Below are 18,773 nucleotides of genomic sequence, written 5' to 3' on the forward strand. Positions count from 1 at the left end.
AAAATAGTTTCGGGGGGGAAGAGGGCGAAAAAACATACATTAACAGCTCAAATATTGTTACAAACTATCTTTACAAATATTAAATGGACTATTCATATGTTGTATCGATGAGCTAAATTAGTTTTATTAAAAAATAAATCAAACGAGTAGGGTACTACGATTCGCCAAATAAAATTGAAGATAGCCTACTCACGTTTTGGCTTAAGTTCTTCACATGTTCTTCACATGTTTATCCGATACAATTTGATAGGAGGCGCTGTCTCGAAAAACGAGGGGTCTGAGAATGCGGGACTCTGGGTGCAGGGGGACTGTAGATGCAGGTTTCCGAGTCTGCAGCTTCATACTACTCGTTGTGTCAGTGAGTCACGTGATGACAAAACAACGAATCACAGAAGAGCAGCAGGAGGGGGAGGAGCAGCAAATGGATGTGAGCAGAGTGTGCTCAGGATTGTAGATGTAGAAGACACGAGCAAAGTATAGGGAACGTAGAGGAGAGATATTTAAATTAAAATATCGATTCAATTACAATTGTATCGATCTGATACCAATACCAGTGTTGGCATCGATACTATCGATATTTAGATCGATCCGCCCACCCCTAGCACTCGCCCACTACCGCCATTACCGCCATGGACACGGGTGTCGCAACAAAGAGTTTTGCTCTTTGCCTTTTCTTTTTTTGTGGGATTTCGCTTTCACTTCAAACGGGTAAGTGATTACAGAAGATAGAAAATAAAAGTAACATTTTACGCTTCTTGGTCTAAACGGCTCTGCAGCGACCGAATTGGAATTTGATTACGAATTTATGCTACATAGTAACGTTACATGAAATTTAAAAGTGTATCTATACTTATATAAGTAAATATATGTTAGGTTACGAGCAGAGTGCGAATTACTCCACCATAATTGGGGGGTACTGCTCCTTCACTTCTTCTATGACCATCATGGTCCGCTACCATATCAATACCCACCGTGATCGCCAAGTGCAACATGTGTTTTGCAACATACATACAAGGTCTAAACATGTCCTGCACTCTGCCCTCATCCTGTCGTCTCCAACGGCCTGCTCACAGCTTTCATCCTGTGCCTCTCCTGTCTGCTGGGCACCCCTTTCCTTAACACATATTCAGTATATAAAACCTAACCCCTTAGTGCTAATATTTCCTGCTTACTAGCTCTTTTAGCACCAAAAAAGTGCCTGATGTCTGTGTGCCCTTTCCTTTTCCTTACAGTGTCTCTGTGAATAAAATCAAAGTTTCATTAAGATTAAGATAGATTAGGGTTCTGAGATGAAACTACATTTATCAAACTAAAAATATGAAATAATAGAATGTAAAAACAATACTAACCAATTAAAAACAAATTCAAATACTACTAGCATGTACTATTTAGCCTAGGCTACTTGGCTCTTTTAATGTTTCCACAGGTTTCTCTGATGCTAAGTAGGCTTAGCTACATCAGACCCTCTTGTGGATAATATTAAAACAAAACGGATCTGTGCCAAACTATTTTTAAAAGGGCACAATCATTTATTCAAGATAAAACGAGAATGGACACCTAGGCTATGGAGTTCATCTCCTTGGAAATGACAATCGATTTTTTTTTTACCTCACCACAATGTGAAGCTTGATTTAAATAGAGAATTATCTTGCTAACTAACCAAGGTCCACTTTACAAGCATCAGTGGGTAAGTAGCCGGTAATTAATGTATGAAGACGTGACATGACATGAGCTATGAAAGAACAAAACACGTTAATAAATGAAGGTTGTAAAATCAACAAGCTAGACGTCAGGTATCAACTTGCATTTATCCATGCATGTCAGCAGCAAACCCTTCTCTATCTCTGTTGCTTCTAGCCGGTGGTTAAAAATGGTACGGTCCACAATAGGGGTGTCGGACCCCCCCCCCACCCAAAACTGATATTTCTGTAACTATGCTTACGAGTTTTGTCAAATAAAATAAGCTTACTAATATCCTCAAATTTGACATCGATCAACAAGGCAGCAGGCCTAGTTATTGCTGATCATAAAATCGATATAACGTTATTAGCCGCCTCAAATTAATTTTTCCGCAGAATACAATCCGGACTTACGGAAATTCCCACAGACCAATCTGAAAATAGTGAAACTATTACAGATCTAGTTAGGATTGTATTCTGAGGAAAAATTAATTTGAAATACTAAAATAAATTTTAAATTTACTAAAATAAATTTTAGTACATGCTAAAACTAGCATTATTCTGCTAGTTAAAAATGTATTATCATGCAGTAACTTACAATATTGCTCTGAGCTTGTACATGTGACAGTGATTCATGCAGTCAGCGCGGCATCGCACGTCAAGTTCGTAAAGAGCTTTATTCAGTTCAGTCGATTTTAAAATCTGATTTTGGCCGCCTCTCAATTTCTCAAATGGGTTAAACCAAAAATATTACCTCAGAAGTTCAAGTAAATGCACTAGAAATCGGCGCTCATTCAAGGGTGTGCATCTATTGCATGGATGGAGAGAAAGCACTGACACCTGCAGGATTATTTCATCTCACGGTACTTTTTATTTAACACTTAAAAGTTAAATAAGCATATCTGTTCCGTGAGAGCAACGGTACCGCATAACGAGTGTACCCTGTATACTCCAAAAAGCAACGAAATTGTCAGGCATCCATTAGTGCATGCGAGGAAAACAACTGGAAATACAGCGCTGGTTGTTCTCTCCATGCTCGACACCGACGGAATCCAACGGCGTGGGCAAAGGTATAATGCGTGTATTAAATTGTATGAAACAATCCCGAAAAAAGCACAAACACTGCAGAGATGGCAAGTACAGCAGCTGCTGGAATTAGCTGAGGGTGACGTTAACAGATAAACAAACGTCGACTAGCAGTTACAGCAGCCTCAATCCACCAGTCACTCAAGTGGCCATGCCCTTAATTATGCAGAACTTTAAATATTAATCAACTAAACGGGTGAGTTATAAAACAAAATCACCCCCCTCACAGTTGTTATGAAAGGCAAAATTAGCTGTATAGACCAAAGCCACATAGAGAACCAGGCTGTAAACATTTTTTTTTCTGCTGTAAAGTTGGGGATTTTAACATGGGGGAGATACAGATTTGACTCACTTGTGCAGCCAGCCTCAAGCGGCTAGTCTATGATTTGGAGTTTAACTCACTTCCTTGTTGGTTTCAAGAGAGAGACGGGGAGGTTGCCGCTTGGTTTGGTACACGCACCGATCTACTGAATCGAAACAAAAGATCAGTAAAGGGTTCGAAGCTTCATGACGCAGAATCACTACCGCCATTTTCTGCAACCAGATTACTGTCGTTGAAAGTTTTAGTTCAGACCGATACCAGTAAACATCAGTGGAATTAGATAGGCTGATCAAAAGCGTATTAATCATGGACACGGGTTTCGCAACAAAGAGTTTTGCTTTGCTTTTGTTTTGTTTTTCTTGGTAATACTTCGCCTTCACTTCAAACAGGTAACGTTAAATGATTACATTTTGCTGCGTTTGTTCAAGAAAGAAAGTGAGTAACATTTTACGCATCCTGGTCTAAAACGGCTTTGCAGCAACACAATTTAAATTTGATTGCGAATTTATGCTATATAGTACATGAAATTTAAAAATTTTTTTAGTTATAAGTAAATATATCAACCTTATTCCTAACGAGTTTACTGCGTTTTGATCTATGGGTGGCACTTCCTGTTTGGGGAACTTCCATTCAAAAAACTGAAACTAATCATTTCAAATCATATGGTTGCCCTACAAATAAAGCTTAATATCTATGGCAAGAGACTCTTTTCAGTCTCTGCATTCTTTTCCTCATGATTATCTTCTTTCTTTTTTTTTTTTGCATTCCGCTGTAATAGTATGAAAAAGGTCAACATATACTCTGCCCTACAAAGCGTAAAGGCAGTGAGTTATTATAATTTTCATGACATTCAAGGCATCCTTTGTTATGTGACAAAACATCTTCTCAAATGTGTTGTTTTGGAGAAAAAGCGCGACAAAGTAGTCGTTTGTACAGTAACTGCAAAAAGCCCTAGTGAAACAAAGCAAGAGTACAGTAACATCCATTACTGTATTCTTGTTATGTTTTACCTAACAAAAAATAACCGTGTTGCTGTGCAGTGTAGTTACTGTTGTCATGGTGAACACACACAGCTGATTTCTCGGAATCCTCACGGGACGGTTTTAACATTTGCGATTTCACCCTTCTAACTTCATTTAGAGGCTAGGCTATCACAATATAAACACCTGTATAGCCGCCAGGGCGGGACTTCCTCTGAGAGGTCCATTCAGATAGCATTATGCTAATTGACAGGCGATGTTTTAAATAGCTTTGCTTGCCTGCCCCCTGATCCTCTCTGCTCCAAGCTGTAACTTTATCCTCTGTAACTTCACATGATCGCCGATGCCATGTAATCATTTTGTTGTTCATGTCACAAAGTTATAATCCAACAAACGGTGAAAAAATATTAAATAACTAGAAAAGCAATCGGAGAGCACTAACCTCTGTCAAGATAGCCTAATAGGTCACCGAGGCAATTCCAAATGTCCCGTGTTCCGGATCACCACAAACATGTAGTAATCTGTTCCTTGTCCTAATACCCATTTTGTCTGAAAATGTCATCCAAATCTGAACAGTACTTTCGAGTTATCTTACTAACGAACAGACAAACATAAACGGCACCAAAAGATAACCTTTGGGTGGAGGTAAAACTTCTAAAGGCATCCGCTATCCCATAACATCCAAGCAGTCAGCGTGATCTTCTTCGCTCTTATTAGCCTACATGAACGGCGTCTTCTTTTTTCATAGGCTAATCATTCACGGGGTTGTTGTCCAGCAGGAGAATATAACTGTCCATAAACATAGCTATCGGTGTAACAATTATTCTTTAACGTGACAGGTGTCTGTTCAACTTAAAACACACTCTCTTCGCGGCCGCTGTTTGAAGACTATGTCCGCTGTTTAGATAAGTTAGCAAGTTGTGAGCAAAACTGACATCTTTCTCTTTACTGTTGTAAGCATCCATGCTTTCAACAAAAACAAACTTCTGTAGACAGAGCGAGGCGGCAGGTATTTACGCCCCCCTTAGCTCAGGCTCAAAGACATTGGTTCCTGTTCCTAAGCATTTATTTATTGCACGGTTTCTTCTTCTGAATATAAAATTATAAATTTAATTTGGATTCCCCTTAATTATATTAACATATGAAAATGTTGTCCCTCTGCATGACTGCAAGCTTCTATGTTTTATTCTATTATTGTAGGCCTAATGTAACTTATGAAGCCAGGCTTCGTTTTTGTGTGTTGGCTTTTCTTTCTTCATTTTTATTAAGGGTGCAAAACTATTCATTTATTGTGTTAGCCTAATTCATGCACTATTTTGTCATGGACCTAATTTAAGTTATTCCCTGTACATTACAATTAAATATTATGATATACAGACATCATCTGTAATTTTTGTCCTCTCATGCCACCAAACAGGAGGGTGTTTTGGTATTTGGTATTTTTATTATTATTATTATCATTATTTTATATACAATCTATTATTAAATGTATGTTTACTAATTTGAAATATCTGTCCCATGTATTCATTTCATTCAGTACTTTGTGTTTATAAACCTACTGAAACAGATACTGCACCATATAAAATAATCAACTTGTTTATCTTAGTTATCATCATAAGAGTTTGAAAAGCCTTAGAAACACTTGATTGTTTCTAGAAACAAAATGATTTTGTTTTGCTCTGTTGAATTGGAGTTGAACTTGCCTATTATTGCTCCAAAGAAAAGTTGTCTCCAGTGCTTTAACATTAATGTGATTTGTAGGTATAGCAGATACACATTCATCTAATACTCACACATAATAATGTGGTCCTATTCAAAATAAATTGTCCCCATTTGGGCCTTGATACAGCTTAGCAATGTGAGACTTAAAGCAGCCGTTTCAGCACCAGAACAGCTTCCGGGTGGAATATATTGACTTAAAATGGTCAAATTAGTTTGGGTTTGGTATATCCATGTTCAGTATATCAATATCACGTTTGCTCAAGGACCTGGGACTACGGGGAGCCACACTGAGCAGATCCACCAAAGAGCTCTCTGAGGAAGCTGAGAAAGCAAGCCGCTGGCTCTGGCTGAAACGACGAGACAAGTCGTGGGGAGTAACATCAAGTTAGGTTTTGCTGCAGGGGGTGTCAGGGAGACGTCCCTGTTCACTGCCCCGCCACCATGAGACGTTCTGGGTTAAGGGGCGAAACGTCAATGAGCGGTGGTCCCCAGCTGAAGACCCTGCAGCAAAATCGTGTGGTATGCAGTCAGGTTTAAGCCTGCCTCAGAGAAAAGGACGCCTCTGCCATGCATAGTCCACAAAAGGCACCGTTGGAGGTGCGACAGGCCTAAGGCCCAGCAGAAAGACCATCTCGCTGTAATGAGTAAAGGAAAACAAATGGTTCCAATTGTTTCAAATACAGTGTATCTAACACACCCAGAGTCCAAGTTGTGGCAAAATAGTTTTTGGAGAATCTGTAGTTACTGCCCTTTTCCTTGGTATGGTGCCAACTTTTTTGGTAAGTAATACAAAGCAAGAATACAGTAACTGCAAAATAGGGGTAAAATATCAAATTAAATATGAGGATTGATATGTACAAAGAATAAGCTAATATAAAGTAACAAAACAGCCACATGTCCAATAATCTACCTTCAACTACTTAGGCTGGATGACAGGATAACTTTAAAGTCATTTTTCTCAGTTCTGCACTCTGCGTAGTTACTGCCTTTTTACTTTGTAGGGCAGTACTGCACATTTGTGTTCTGTTATCAGCGGGTTAATTTACGATATGCCATTAATAATTCACTGGATACTAATAATAATAATTTGTTACATTTATATAGCGCTTTACAAATGGAAGGGGGGAATCTCCTCCCCACCACCAATGTGCAGCTCCACCTGGATGATGCGACGGCAGCCATATTGCGCCAGAATGCCCAATACACACCAGCTTACTGGTGGAGAGGAGACAGTGATGAAGCCAATCAGTATATGGGGATGATTAGGAGGCCATGATGGACCGAGGCCAAGGGGCAAATTTGGCCAGGATGCCGGGGTTACACCCCTACTCTTTATCAAAGGACATCCTGGGATTTTTAATGACCACAAAGAGTCAGGACCTCGGTTTAACGTCTCATCCGAAGGACGGTGCTTTTTTACAGTACACTGTTAAAAATTACCTGTAAATTTTACAGTAAAATACTGGCAGCAGGGTTGCCAGCCAGTTACTGTATTTTTTACAGTAGCGTCTGTAATTTAATTTACAGAATTTTACTGTATTCTCTGATTACAGTATTTTTTAAATTGTTGTATTTCTTACAGTAAGTTCCATGATTCTCTGTATTTGCTATATCTAGAGGAAATATGTAAAATGCAGTATATACAATATATTTTCCTGATGTCTGAATATTAATGACTGGCAGCTGAATTTGAAATGTTAATTATTCATCAAATGCAAATTGTTTTTAAATACATTAAGTGTTGTATAATGCACAACTTAATTCCCCTATTACTTCACAAAACAAACAAATCATTCAACATCCTAATCTTGAAAAACAGGTCAACATTTGTTTAATTTATAACTTTAAAATATGCATGAAAAAAAGTAATAAAACAGTGTATTTTGTATATTTTGATTTAATTTTTATTTACAAACTTGTATTTTTTTTTAAAATGGACATGAAATTAAATATTTTTTAATTACTTGAAACAAATTAGCCGTCATGGCCCTTCACACAAAGAAGAAATACGCAAACGACATACATTTAAAACAAGTTGACCAACATGATCATAATAAAATGGTTCTGAAAAACACAGACACGGATGAATTTTCACCACTTCATTACCAGACAAACATGTCCAAACAACAAGGCCCCAAGTGAGTCCAACAAACTTCTGATCAAAAATGGATAATAATTCAGCTCCAGATGCTGTTCCATCACAGGATGCAAAGAGTGGCTAGAAATATTGAAAAGGACAATATATTAGATATATTACAAAACATAATGATATAGTCAGAGACAGATAGAGGGATGACAGATACAGTTAGAGACAGGTAGAGAATATTAAAAGGTTACAATTAAAGAAAAAATAGATCTTGTGTGTGTGTGTGTGTGTGTGTGTGTGTGTGTGTGTGTGTGTGTGTGTGTGTGTGTGTGTGTGTGTGTGTGTGTGTGTATGTTACTTACATTTCAGAAATTCCACTGATAACCCATCACTTTGCTGGGGAGAGTGGCAACATGTGGGTTCACTGCAACCTGTTTCTTCTGTACTATTTGCCCTGTCGTTTTAGATGGCAATTTTCCTCTCGACTTCTTTGTTCCTCTCTCCGGATTGATACATACAAAGCACCTAAAGGGCCAGGAAACAGACAATATGTAATTAAGACTAATTAACTCAACAGATAATATATCTAAAGGCAAGTTCTGATATTGAATACATGTGTAAAATGCAGGTACTGAAGTAGTTAAGAATTCAATCATTACCTTTAAATGAACTCCAAGGTGCCGCCTCCTGATTGCATATGTAATATGCAGTGAACAGTATGGCAAGGCCAGACAGGAAGCTGGGCTGAATGCTCTCCTTACACAAAACTTGGCCTTCCAGTGTCCACTTGTCAAATTGTCTCCTAAAACAATAGCACATGTGGCAAAAGTTATTTTTTACTATACCATTTTTATTTTTCAGCTTTTTACATTTAAACTATATTTTAGTATTCAGAGTGCAGGAACTCTTTCTTTTAAATAAAATGAACAAAGGCATTATACAAACAATAACTAATTACACACACAGAGTAGGCTATAGCTAAAATATATGTACTGAAATGTAAGAGATTTTTACACCGGCATATTAAACATGCGACAAAACTGGTATTACAGCACCATTCAAAATGTAGGCTAACGTTATATGACACACATCCTCTGTGAGTCTGACGCAAGGTTTTAGCATCGCCGTTTTAATTTCGGCGCCCATTTTAACAGATGACTTGATTTTGATTTGATTTACACCATACAATAATCACGACGAAGTGTGTTGATCAACACGAAGCTCGTGTGAATACCGACTTTTGTCATTAAAGCATGTAATTCTTAACATAGGAGCCCATAGATCCCGAGGAATGTGTGAAATACTACCGCGTCCGTGCTGCTGAAGCCCCGCGCAAGTCTCCCTCGCGCCCCGCGGTCGGAGGATGTGTGATCCGGGGTTAAGTTACCAATATGAACCGCGAATATAACGTTACCTTCATAGTCTACGAGTAACCCAACATGAAAAATAAGAAACTGAAATAATAAGTCACTTACCACAGAGTTGAGAATCACTCCTCTTGCCGCCGCCGACACGACCGTTGAAGATCACAATGCCTCTGAAGATTTGAAATTTACAGCAATATTCTGTATTTTGAATCAAACCGACGCGCGACCCCAGAATGCATTGCAGTTTACAGCAATATGCTGTATTATTAGAAAACAGCCAGCTGCTGTAAAATAATGCTGTAATTTTTACAGCAATTCATTACAGTGTATAGTGTCCCCATCACTATACTGGGGCCACACAGACCACAGGGTGAGCGCCCACTGCTGGCCTCACTAACATCTCTTCCAGCAGCAACCTGGTTTTCTCAGGAGGTCTCCCATCCAGATACTAACCCTGCTCAGCTTCAGTGGGCAAACAGTCTCGGGCTACACGGTGATGTATAGCTGCTGACATATATGGAAATTCTCAAAGAGTAACATGAAAATAGTTAAACTATTTCAGATCCAGGTAGGATTGTTTTTTGGGTGCAAAAATTTTGGTAACCGTTAAATGGCCTCAGCTAATAATAGGTTTGTCTTTTTATTACAATAGATGGAGTCTATTTAGTCTGGCTGTAACTGAAATGTTTTGAGACGGTTCTGCGTATACCTAACCCACCGCTTATTTGATTTGTTCTCTTCACAACCCAATTTTACCACATACGCTTGTTTTATGAACAGCCTATTTTATTCCTTTGTGTTGCAGAGAAACACTCCCTGTACTACATTTACACAGCCTTGTCCAAACCTGTCGAACTGCCAGGCATCTATGAATTCACAGCTATGGGTCTTCTAGATGACAGACAGATTGACTATTACAATAGCAAGGATAAGAAAAAAATTCCCACTCAGCACTGGATGAAAGAGAAAATGCAGGAGGATTACTGGGAAAAAGGCACCCAGTCAAGAAAGAGCAAAGAACAGTGGTTTAATGTGAATGTCAAAATTCTGATGGACCGTATGAATCACAGTAAATCAGGTGAGGAATACTGATACATATTAACCTGCATATATGTATAATATAATATAATATTAACCTGCATATACGTATAATATAATATTAACCTGCATATACGTATAATATAATATTAACCTGCATATACGTATAATATAATATTAACCTGCATATATGTATAATATAATATTAACCTGCATATACGCATAATATAATATTAACCTGCATATACGCATAATATAATATTAACCTGCATATACGTATAATATAATATTAACCTGCATATACGTATAATATAATATTAACCTGCATATATGTATAATATAATATTAACCTGCATATATGTATAATATAATATTAACCTGCATATACGTGTAATATGATATATGCACACTATAATATTATATTATCACCTTTTCAGATGTTCATGTTCTTCAGTGGAGACATGGGTGTGAAATTGATAAAGAGGGAACTAAAGTAAAGTTTTCCAAAGGCATTGATGAGTACAGTTATGATGGCGATAACTTCCTGTCTTTTGATGATGCGGCGTCTCAGTGGGTTGCCCCAGTTGATGCAGCTCTTCCAACCAAGAGGAAATGGGATGGTGTGCCCATCCTGAACCAGTACACCAAGGGCTACCTGGAGAAAGAGTGTGTGGACTGGCTCAACAAATTCAGAGACTATGGAGATGAGGAGATCAGAAATGGCTGTGAGTAAATGTAGAGTATTTGTGTTTGTTGATTATCTGCAGCTGTCAGAGAGAGAGAACTGATTGATAAACTTTGTCCACAGCTCCTCCGGATGTTCATGTGTTTGCGAAAAAGTCTACCAGTGACAAAACTAAGCTGAAACTCACCTGTATGGCCACTGGTTTCTACCCCAAAGATTTGACGATGACCATAAGGAAATATCGCACATCCCTGCCTGAGAATGAGATTGAATCCACAGGAACCAGACCAAACCATAATGGAACCTTTCAGTTGAGGAAGAGTGTGGACATCAAGGAGAATGAAAAAGCAGAATATGACTGTTTTGTGTCCCACAGAACTCTCAAAGAACCAATTGTTGTCAAATGGGGTAGGTAAAGTAAAAGTATTTAATAATTAAAGCAGGGGTCTTTCCTCTTAGGAAACAATGCTGGAAGTGCCTACTTGAAACAACTTGAAAGCATGATCTGTAAGTTTCTTAGTGAGCAATTAGCTCTGTGAGATTATAGGTGCATCTATAGTCGTTACTGAGCGTTACACTTACACTATGGATGGATCTCGTTTGTGTCGGATTCAGATTCTGTGGAAGAGAAATTATGCCAAGCAGAAACTCTTATAAAGCTAAAACAAACACTTGCGGTCCATGAATGTGTCTCTGATAGGATAAGTGCACACAGTCTCATGAGTAGTTGAGAGTCATCAGTACACCATAATGTGACAAAACCTCACAACTTGTGATAGTGACATTATGAAGATTTTCTATTACAATTAAAATGAACAGATGCTAATTTTCAAACACCTGTTAAAATAGCAGAAAATGTAGTTTAGTGTTTTATGACCCCTTGAAATGACTCTATATTAAAGGCTTAACAATGGAATTGGATTTTCTAAATGTAGTAGACATTTAGGCTTTACATACAGTAGCTTTGTCCATTTCATTTTTTTTTTTTTTTTTGAAGATGGAAAATGCATTGACTGCAATGAAGGCTCTTCCCTGGTTATTGGAATTGTGATTGGAGCTGTTCTTGGACTAGCTTTTGTTATATGTCTCGTTTTTTACCTTTGTAAGACTAAAATAATTGGTTAGTATTACAACATAAATGCAGATTCTGGGCACACTTTTTTAAATACTTTTCTTTAATAAATCTCTGCCTCTGACTGCAATTCATGTAGATTGTAACTGTATTTACTGTAATCTTTATTTGTAATCCTCTCTAGCTTTCACAAATCAGGTTAGCAGAGAAAAAGAAATAATCATGATAATGCAACACAGCAAAATCTTCTCCCAGGTAAGCTGCTTCAGAGAGGACTGAAGTGAAGTGAATCAGTATTTCCCTTTAGATAATTCTTATGGGGTGTTAACACAGGGCAATATATACCAGAGCAAACGAGCAACCAAACAAGACACATGTGATTGTGAAGAATATAATCAGTAACGAGGGATGGACAACTGACACTCTAAGAAAAAGTATTACTACCTCCAATGAGTTATCACAGTATAAAATATAAATGTAAGCTGTGTTTACTTTCTGTAACTCATTTTAGTAGCTAAAATAAAATGTATCAAATATCTGTTGTCAGTAGGTGTACCTCGACTCTAGGAATATATGTAGCTTAATTAAGCTTTCTGTGTTTATATCTTCTCTTGTTTTCATCTTTATATTTCCCAGGAGGAAACGACAGCAATGGACATGCAAAAATAGTCAATGGAGGTAAGCGGAGTACAGTCCAGGAACAACAGAAAAAGCTGTTGATGTTTTATAAAATAATGTGCCTTAAGTGTTGTGTAGCAACTCATGTAATAACAAAGCAACATGTAATAATGGCACATAATGTAATATTACTTTCTTAATGTAATACAATTGTTTGTATATTTGTAGTGTAATAATTTTTGTTTTGTAATGTAATATTTTTAGTTACTGGAGCTCAAATTAATTATTTTTAAATTGTGGGAAATTTGATTACATCAAGAACTCACCAAAAACATTGTCATATTGTAATTACAAAAGTTTTTGTAATACTGGTAGTTCCCTTTCGTTGTCACTCCGAGTTACGTCGGATGACGACGAATGGGGTTTCGCTTAGAAAGCCTATCAACTTCGAGTATTACAAAACGAGCCAATGGCAAGGAAATGCCATGGGTCTGCGGAATTTGCATGGCGTAACTCCGCCCCACCTCGTGGGTATAAAAGGAGGAAGCCGGCAGCAAGCAGATATGTTTTCGCTTCGGAGCCAAGTGTATTCTTCTCTCCACAAGCCATCTCTGAATTGTCAGCTTTACAAACGAGTACCTCGAGTGTTGGTGTGACGGCGATCTACGGCGAGAGCGTGCTTCCTGCTGATCTGTTGCAGTGGTCTGCCAGTCGGTGCGTTTCTCCCCGGGTGCTTCAACACTTGAGTTTTCTCTCACTAAAAGAGCTTACACGTGGCACGTCTTTTTAAAGATGTCTCGCCCGTGTACTTCTGGTTGCGGCAGATTGGTATCGGACTCTGATGGGCACGAGCGTTGCATAGTATGTTTGGGCATTGATCATGCTAGAGCAGCGCTCGTGGATGACTCATGTTCTCTCTGTGGGAACATGACCATCGCGTCATTACGGTCGAGACTCCGTGAACTCGCAAGAGTGAGAGTCCCCTCATCCACCCCCCGTCCTGCGGCTGGTGGCCAGGGTGACCTGAGGGTTACGGTCTGGAACAAGGCGCCGACTATGTGTCCGCGACCCCAGCCCCCCTCTTCAATGACGGTGCCCGCTAGTGAACTGCTGATTCCCGCGGGTCTACCCTCTGGTGGCCCGCGTGCTTCAGTTGAAGCTACAGAGGAAGATGCCATGTCTGTTGCAGCATCAACAGGGCTCGTCACAGCTGCCACCTTCCGGTGTGCATACGGCTGTGCTCGAGTCTGATCCGGAGATGACGGCCATGCTTTCCCGGGCAGCCGCGAGCATCGGACTTGAGTGGAGGCCTCCACCCTGTCCTGAGCGCTCGCGGCTGGACGATTGGTTTTTGGGTAAGGCCGCCGACCCTCGTCCTCGGCAAACCCCAATACCTTTCTTCCCGGATGTGCATGATGAGATCTCAAAGTCCTGGATTTTGATGAGGCAGCTGCCCGTGGGTACACTGGGCTTCCCCCGGTTGAACGCTCTGTTGCCATGCAACTATGTCCTCAGAGTGCTTCTTCTCGGGGCGAGCCTAAGCACCCATCCAAAGCCTGTAGATTTTCGTCGACCCTGGTGGCGAAGTCTTACAGAGCGGCGGGACAGGCGGCTGCTTCACTGCATGCTATGGCCACTCTGCAGGTCTACCAGGCCCAGATGCTCAGAGACATGCACGAGGGTAGGACAAACCCAGGGCTCTTTGATGAGCTGCGCGCCGCGACCGACCTTGCTCTCCGGGCGACGAAGGTTACCGCGCGCTACCTGGGTTTGGTGATGTCCACAGCTGTGGTCCAGGAGCGACATCTGTTTGCTTAACGCCCCCTTGTCCCAGGCCGGCCTCTTCGGCGGTGCAGTTGAAGACTTTGCCCAACAGTTTTCAACTGCCCAGAAACAGACCGAGGCCATCAGACACATTCTGCCCCGCCGGCCCGCTGCTGCCTCCACCTTGCCGGCCGGGCAGACGCCTCGACCTGTTTCCCGCCGAGGGCGCCCTCCTGCGGCTCCCGCCCCTCCCGCCCGGACCACGCAGCAGCCTCCACCCAGGGCCGGTCGCGGAGGAAGCCGTAAGAAGGCGCCACAGCCCTCTCCTGCCCCGCCCCCCGCTAAACGCCGGGCCAAGCGGCGCTCCTGAGACGGGCTGCTCAGGGATGATGGTTGTTTCGCAGGAGGTGGTAGCAGGACCACTCCTTCCCCCGGTGGAGGGCCGGGGGAGAATCTTTTGTTCTCCACTCCCCGCTGCTCACCCACGGGTGGGCAGCACCCTAATGTGGTTAAAGTCAGAAACAATCCCCTCTTCCCTGAGCTCACAGAGTTCTCGGGCGACACAGAGCGCCGCTTCGCCCCTGTCCCCCTCTGTCGCCAGACCCCTGGCAGAGCAGGCCCCCGCGGGACGACCCGCCTGGTCCTCCCCTGGCCTCCTCTGCCAGGGCGCGGTTGCTAACTGTGCCCCCTCTCCGGGCCGCTATGCCGTCCACATCTGGGCCAGTTACTCTGCTTCGCTGCCCCTCCGGGGGGACGCCTGTGGCTCGCATGATCCCGTTGGTTCAGTTCCTGGGAGCCTGGCTAGAGCTTCCCCGTCTGTCCCACTGGATCGCGCGTACCGTCAGGCTCGGCTATGCGATTCAGTTCGCACGGTCTCCTCCCCGCTTCAGGGGAGTCCGCTCCACTTTGGTCGGTGGCAATGCCCCTATCATGAGAGCAGAGATTGCCACCCTGCTGGCGAAGGGTGCAATCGAGACTGTCCCTCCAGCCGAGATGAGGTCCGGCTTCTACAGCCCCTACTTCATTGTCCCCAAGAAAATCGGTGGGTTACGGCCAATCCTGGACTTGCGCGTGCTGAACCGCTCCCTTCACCGGATGCCGTTCAAGATGCTCACCGCCAAACTCGTTTTCGAATACATACGGCCCCAGGATTGGTTTGCAGCGATCGACCTGAAGGACGCCTACTTTCATGTCTCCATTCTTCCTCGACACAGACCGTTCCTCCGGTTTGCTTTCGAGGGGCAGGCATACCAGTACGCGGTTCTCCCTTTCGGGCTAGCCCTGTCTCCTCGCATCTTCACGAAGGTCGTCGAGGCGGCCCTTGTTCCCCTTCGAGAACAAGGGGTTCGCATCCTGAGTTATATCGACGACTGGCTGATCCTAGCTCACTCTCGAGATCAGGTTTGCGAACACAGGGACCTAGTGCTTCGGCACCTAGCCCGTCTGGGCCTTCGGGTCAACTGGGAGAAGAGCAAACTTTGCCCCGTGCAGAGGATCTCTTTTCTCGGTATGGACATCGACTCGGTCGCCATGTCCGCGCAGCTTACGAGCGAGCGCGCGCAGTCACTGCTGACTTGCCTAAGACAATTCGAGGGCAAGAGTGCGGTTCCACTGAAACTTTTTCAGAGGCTCCTGGGGCATATGGCATCTGCAGCCGCGGTCGCGCCGCTCGGATTGCTTCATATGAGACCGCTTCAGCTTTGGCTTCGCGACCGAGTCCCGAGGTGGGCATGGCAACACGGCACGTTCCGAGTACCAGTTACTCCGACCTGCCGTCAGTTCTTCACCCCGTGGGCGAACCTCGGTTTTCTCAGGGCCGGTGTCCCCCTGGCACGAGCTTCCCGGCATGTTGTTGTCTCAACAGATGCCTCCACCACGGGCTGGGGCGCCATGTGCAATGGACATGCTGCTGCGGGCTCCTGGACAGGACCCCAGCGGCTGTGGCATGTCAATTGCCTCGAGTTGTTGGCAGTACGCCTTGCCCTGCACCGCTTCCGGGCGTTGCTCAGGGGTCAACTCGTACTAGTCCGTTCAGACAATACCGCCACTGTAGCGTACATCAACCATCAAGGTGGTCTACGCTCCCGCCGTATGTCACAACTCGCTCGCCACCTCCTCCTATGGAGTCAGAAGCTTCTGAGGTCGCTTCGAGCCATCTTCATTCCCGGAGCGCTGAACTGTGCAGCCGACGAGCTCTCACGGCTTCAGCCCCTCCCTGGAGAATGGCGACTCCATCCCCAGTCGGTTCAGCTGATTTGGGACCAGTTCGGGGACGCGCAGATAGATCTGTTTGCCTCTCACGACTCGACCCATTGCGCCCAGTTCTATTCCCTGACCGAGGGCACGCTCGGCACGGATGCTCTGGCGCACAGCTCTGGCCGCAAGTATGCGTTTCCCCCAGTGAGCCTTCTTGCGCACACTTTGCGCAAGGTCAGGGAGGACGAGGAGCAGGTCATTCTGGTTGCCCCTTACTGGCCCAACCGGACCTGGTTCCCCGAACTAGTACTCCTCGCGACAGCACCTCCCTGGCCGATCCCTCTGAGGAAGAACCTTCTTTCTCAGGGACGGGGCACCCTATGGCACCCTCGTCCCGATCTTTGGAACCTCCACGTGTGGCTCCTGGATGGGACGAGGCAGGTTTGAGTACCCTACCACCAGCGGTGGTGGCTACCATCACTTCCGCTAGAGCGTCGTCCACGAGACACGTCTATGCGTTGAAGTGGAACCTCTTCGTCAACTGGTGCTCTTCTCACCGAGAAGACCCCCGGAGATGCTCGATCAGTGTTTTGCTTTCCTTCCTTCAACAGGGGCTGGAGCGAAGGCTGTCTCCCTCCACCCTGAAGGTCTATGTTGCCGCCATTGCCGCACATCATGACCTCATCGAAGGTAAGTCGGTGGGGAAGCACGACCTGGTCATCAGGTTCCTGAGAGGAGCGAGGAGACTAAATCCTCCTCGTCCTCCTCTCGTTCCCTCTTGGGACCTCTCAGTGGTTCTAACTGCCCTGAAGAGTGCTCCCTTTGAGCCCCTGCAATCAGTCGAGCTTAAGTTCCTGTCTATGAAGACAGCGCTCCTGGTTGCACTGGCCTCCATCAAGAGGGTTGGGGACCTGCACGCATTCTCCGTTGACGAAGCGTGCCTGGAATTTGGGCCGGCTTCCTCTCACGTGATCCTGAGACCCCGGCCTGGATATGTGCCCAAGGTTCCTACCACTCCCTTTCGGGACCAGGTGGTGAACCTGCAAGCGCTGCCCTCGGAGGAGGCAGACCCAGCCTTGGCACTGCTCTGTCCAGTACGCGCTCTCCGCGCCTATGTAGACAGAACGCGGTGTTTCAGGACCTCAGACCAGCTCTTTGTCTGTTATGGTGGGAAGCTGAAGGGAAAGGCTCTCTCCAAGCAAAGGTTGTCTCACTGGATGGTGGACACCATTGCTTTGGCTTACCAGCAGCAAGGTCGACCGTGCCCCCTTGGTGTGACTGCCCACTCCACCCGGAGTGTGGCGTCCTCTTGGGCTCTAGCGCATGGCGCCTCGCTAACAGACATCTGCAGAGCTGCAGGCTGGGCGACACCTAATACATTCGCCAGATTCTATAATCTCCGAGTGGAGCCTGTGTCCTCTCGTGTACTCGCTTCAACCAGCTAGTACCGGACCCGCTCAGGTGTCTTCGCTTGCTCGCCATTCCACTCCACGGACTGGATACGTGCGATATTTTCCTCAGGTGAGCTTCTCCGAAAGCCCTGAGCTCCTCCAGCACTCCTGACGTCGGCGCCAGTGTCTATTGCCTGTGCGTCGGCTAGGTGCCTCCCGTGTGCATGGTCCCTCCTCTGAGCGACCCCCACATGTGTATTTCCACTGTAAGCCTCTCTGAGCGTGTGTCTTTCCCTTGGCAAGCCACCTTGCCACCCCTGGGGTTGAAATATTCCACCTGCGGCTGGACACCCCAGTGTTTTCCATATGCTTCCTTCGGGTCATATGTGTATTCTCTAAGTCCCCCCCCTCCGGGCTGGCATTAATTGCATACTTCCCCTAAGCTTGGGATATGCTTCCCAGTGTACCTTGGTATTCCTGTGTTATATGGAGTCCTTTGTCCAGGCTGACAGGGATCTCGATTTACGCAGGGCACTGGAAGACAGCTGAGAAGGTGGCGTGATTAGACTGGTAACCCCATTCGTCGTCATCCGACGTAACTTGGAGTGACAACGAAAGGGAACGTCTACGGTTACGTATGTAACCCTCGTTCCCTGAGTAGGGAACGGAGACGTTACGTCTGCCTGCCACTTTCCGCTGTACCGCGGGGATCGCCTGAGCTCAGTCTTGGCTCCTCAGCGAAGAAACATATCTGCTTGCTGCCGGCT

At 44.1% G+C, this 18,773-nt stretch overlaps 1 protein-coding gene across 4 annotated transcripts in view; it reads left to right on the forward strand.

Moving 5' to 3' along the window:
* Positions 1-629: 629 nt before the first annotated feature.
* The window catches only part of LOC143744282 (zinc-alpha-2-glycoprotein-like), a 51,412-nt gene continuing 33,268 nt past the window's right edge, over positions 630-18,773 (forward strand). For all 4 annotated transcript variants that reach the window (XM_077235680.1, XM_077235679.1, XM_077235678.1 and 1 more), the window contains exons 1-6: positions 630-708; positions 10,048-10,320; positions 10,718-11,005; positions 11,089-11,373; positions 11,963-12,085; positions 12,222-12,292. In XM_077235680.1, coding sequence (XP_077091795.1) covers positions 630-708; positions 10,048-10,320; positions 10,718-11,005; positions 11,089-11,373; positions 11,963-12,085; positions 12,222-12,292 — 1,119 coding nt within the window. The remainder of the gene's footprint in view (positions 709-10,047; positions 10,321-10,717; positions 11,006-11,088; positions 11,374-11,962; positions 12,086-12,221; positions 12,293-18,773) is intronic.

Source organism: Siphateles boraxobius, unplaced genomic scaffold (genome assembly GCF_051911475.1).
Source record: "Siphateles boraxobius isolate OS27281-9 unplaced genomic scaffold, OSU_SipBor_1 2, whole genome shotgun sequence".
Taxonomy (NCBI): domain Eukaryota; kingdom Metazoa; phylum Chordata; class Actinopteri; order Cypriniformes; family Leuciscidae; genus Siphateles; species Siphateles boraxobius.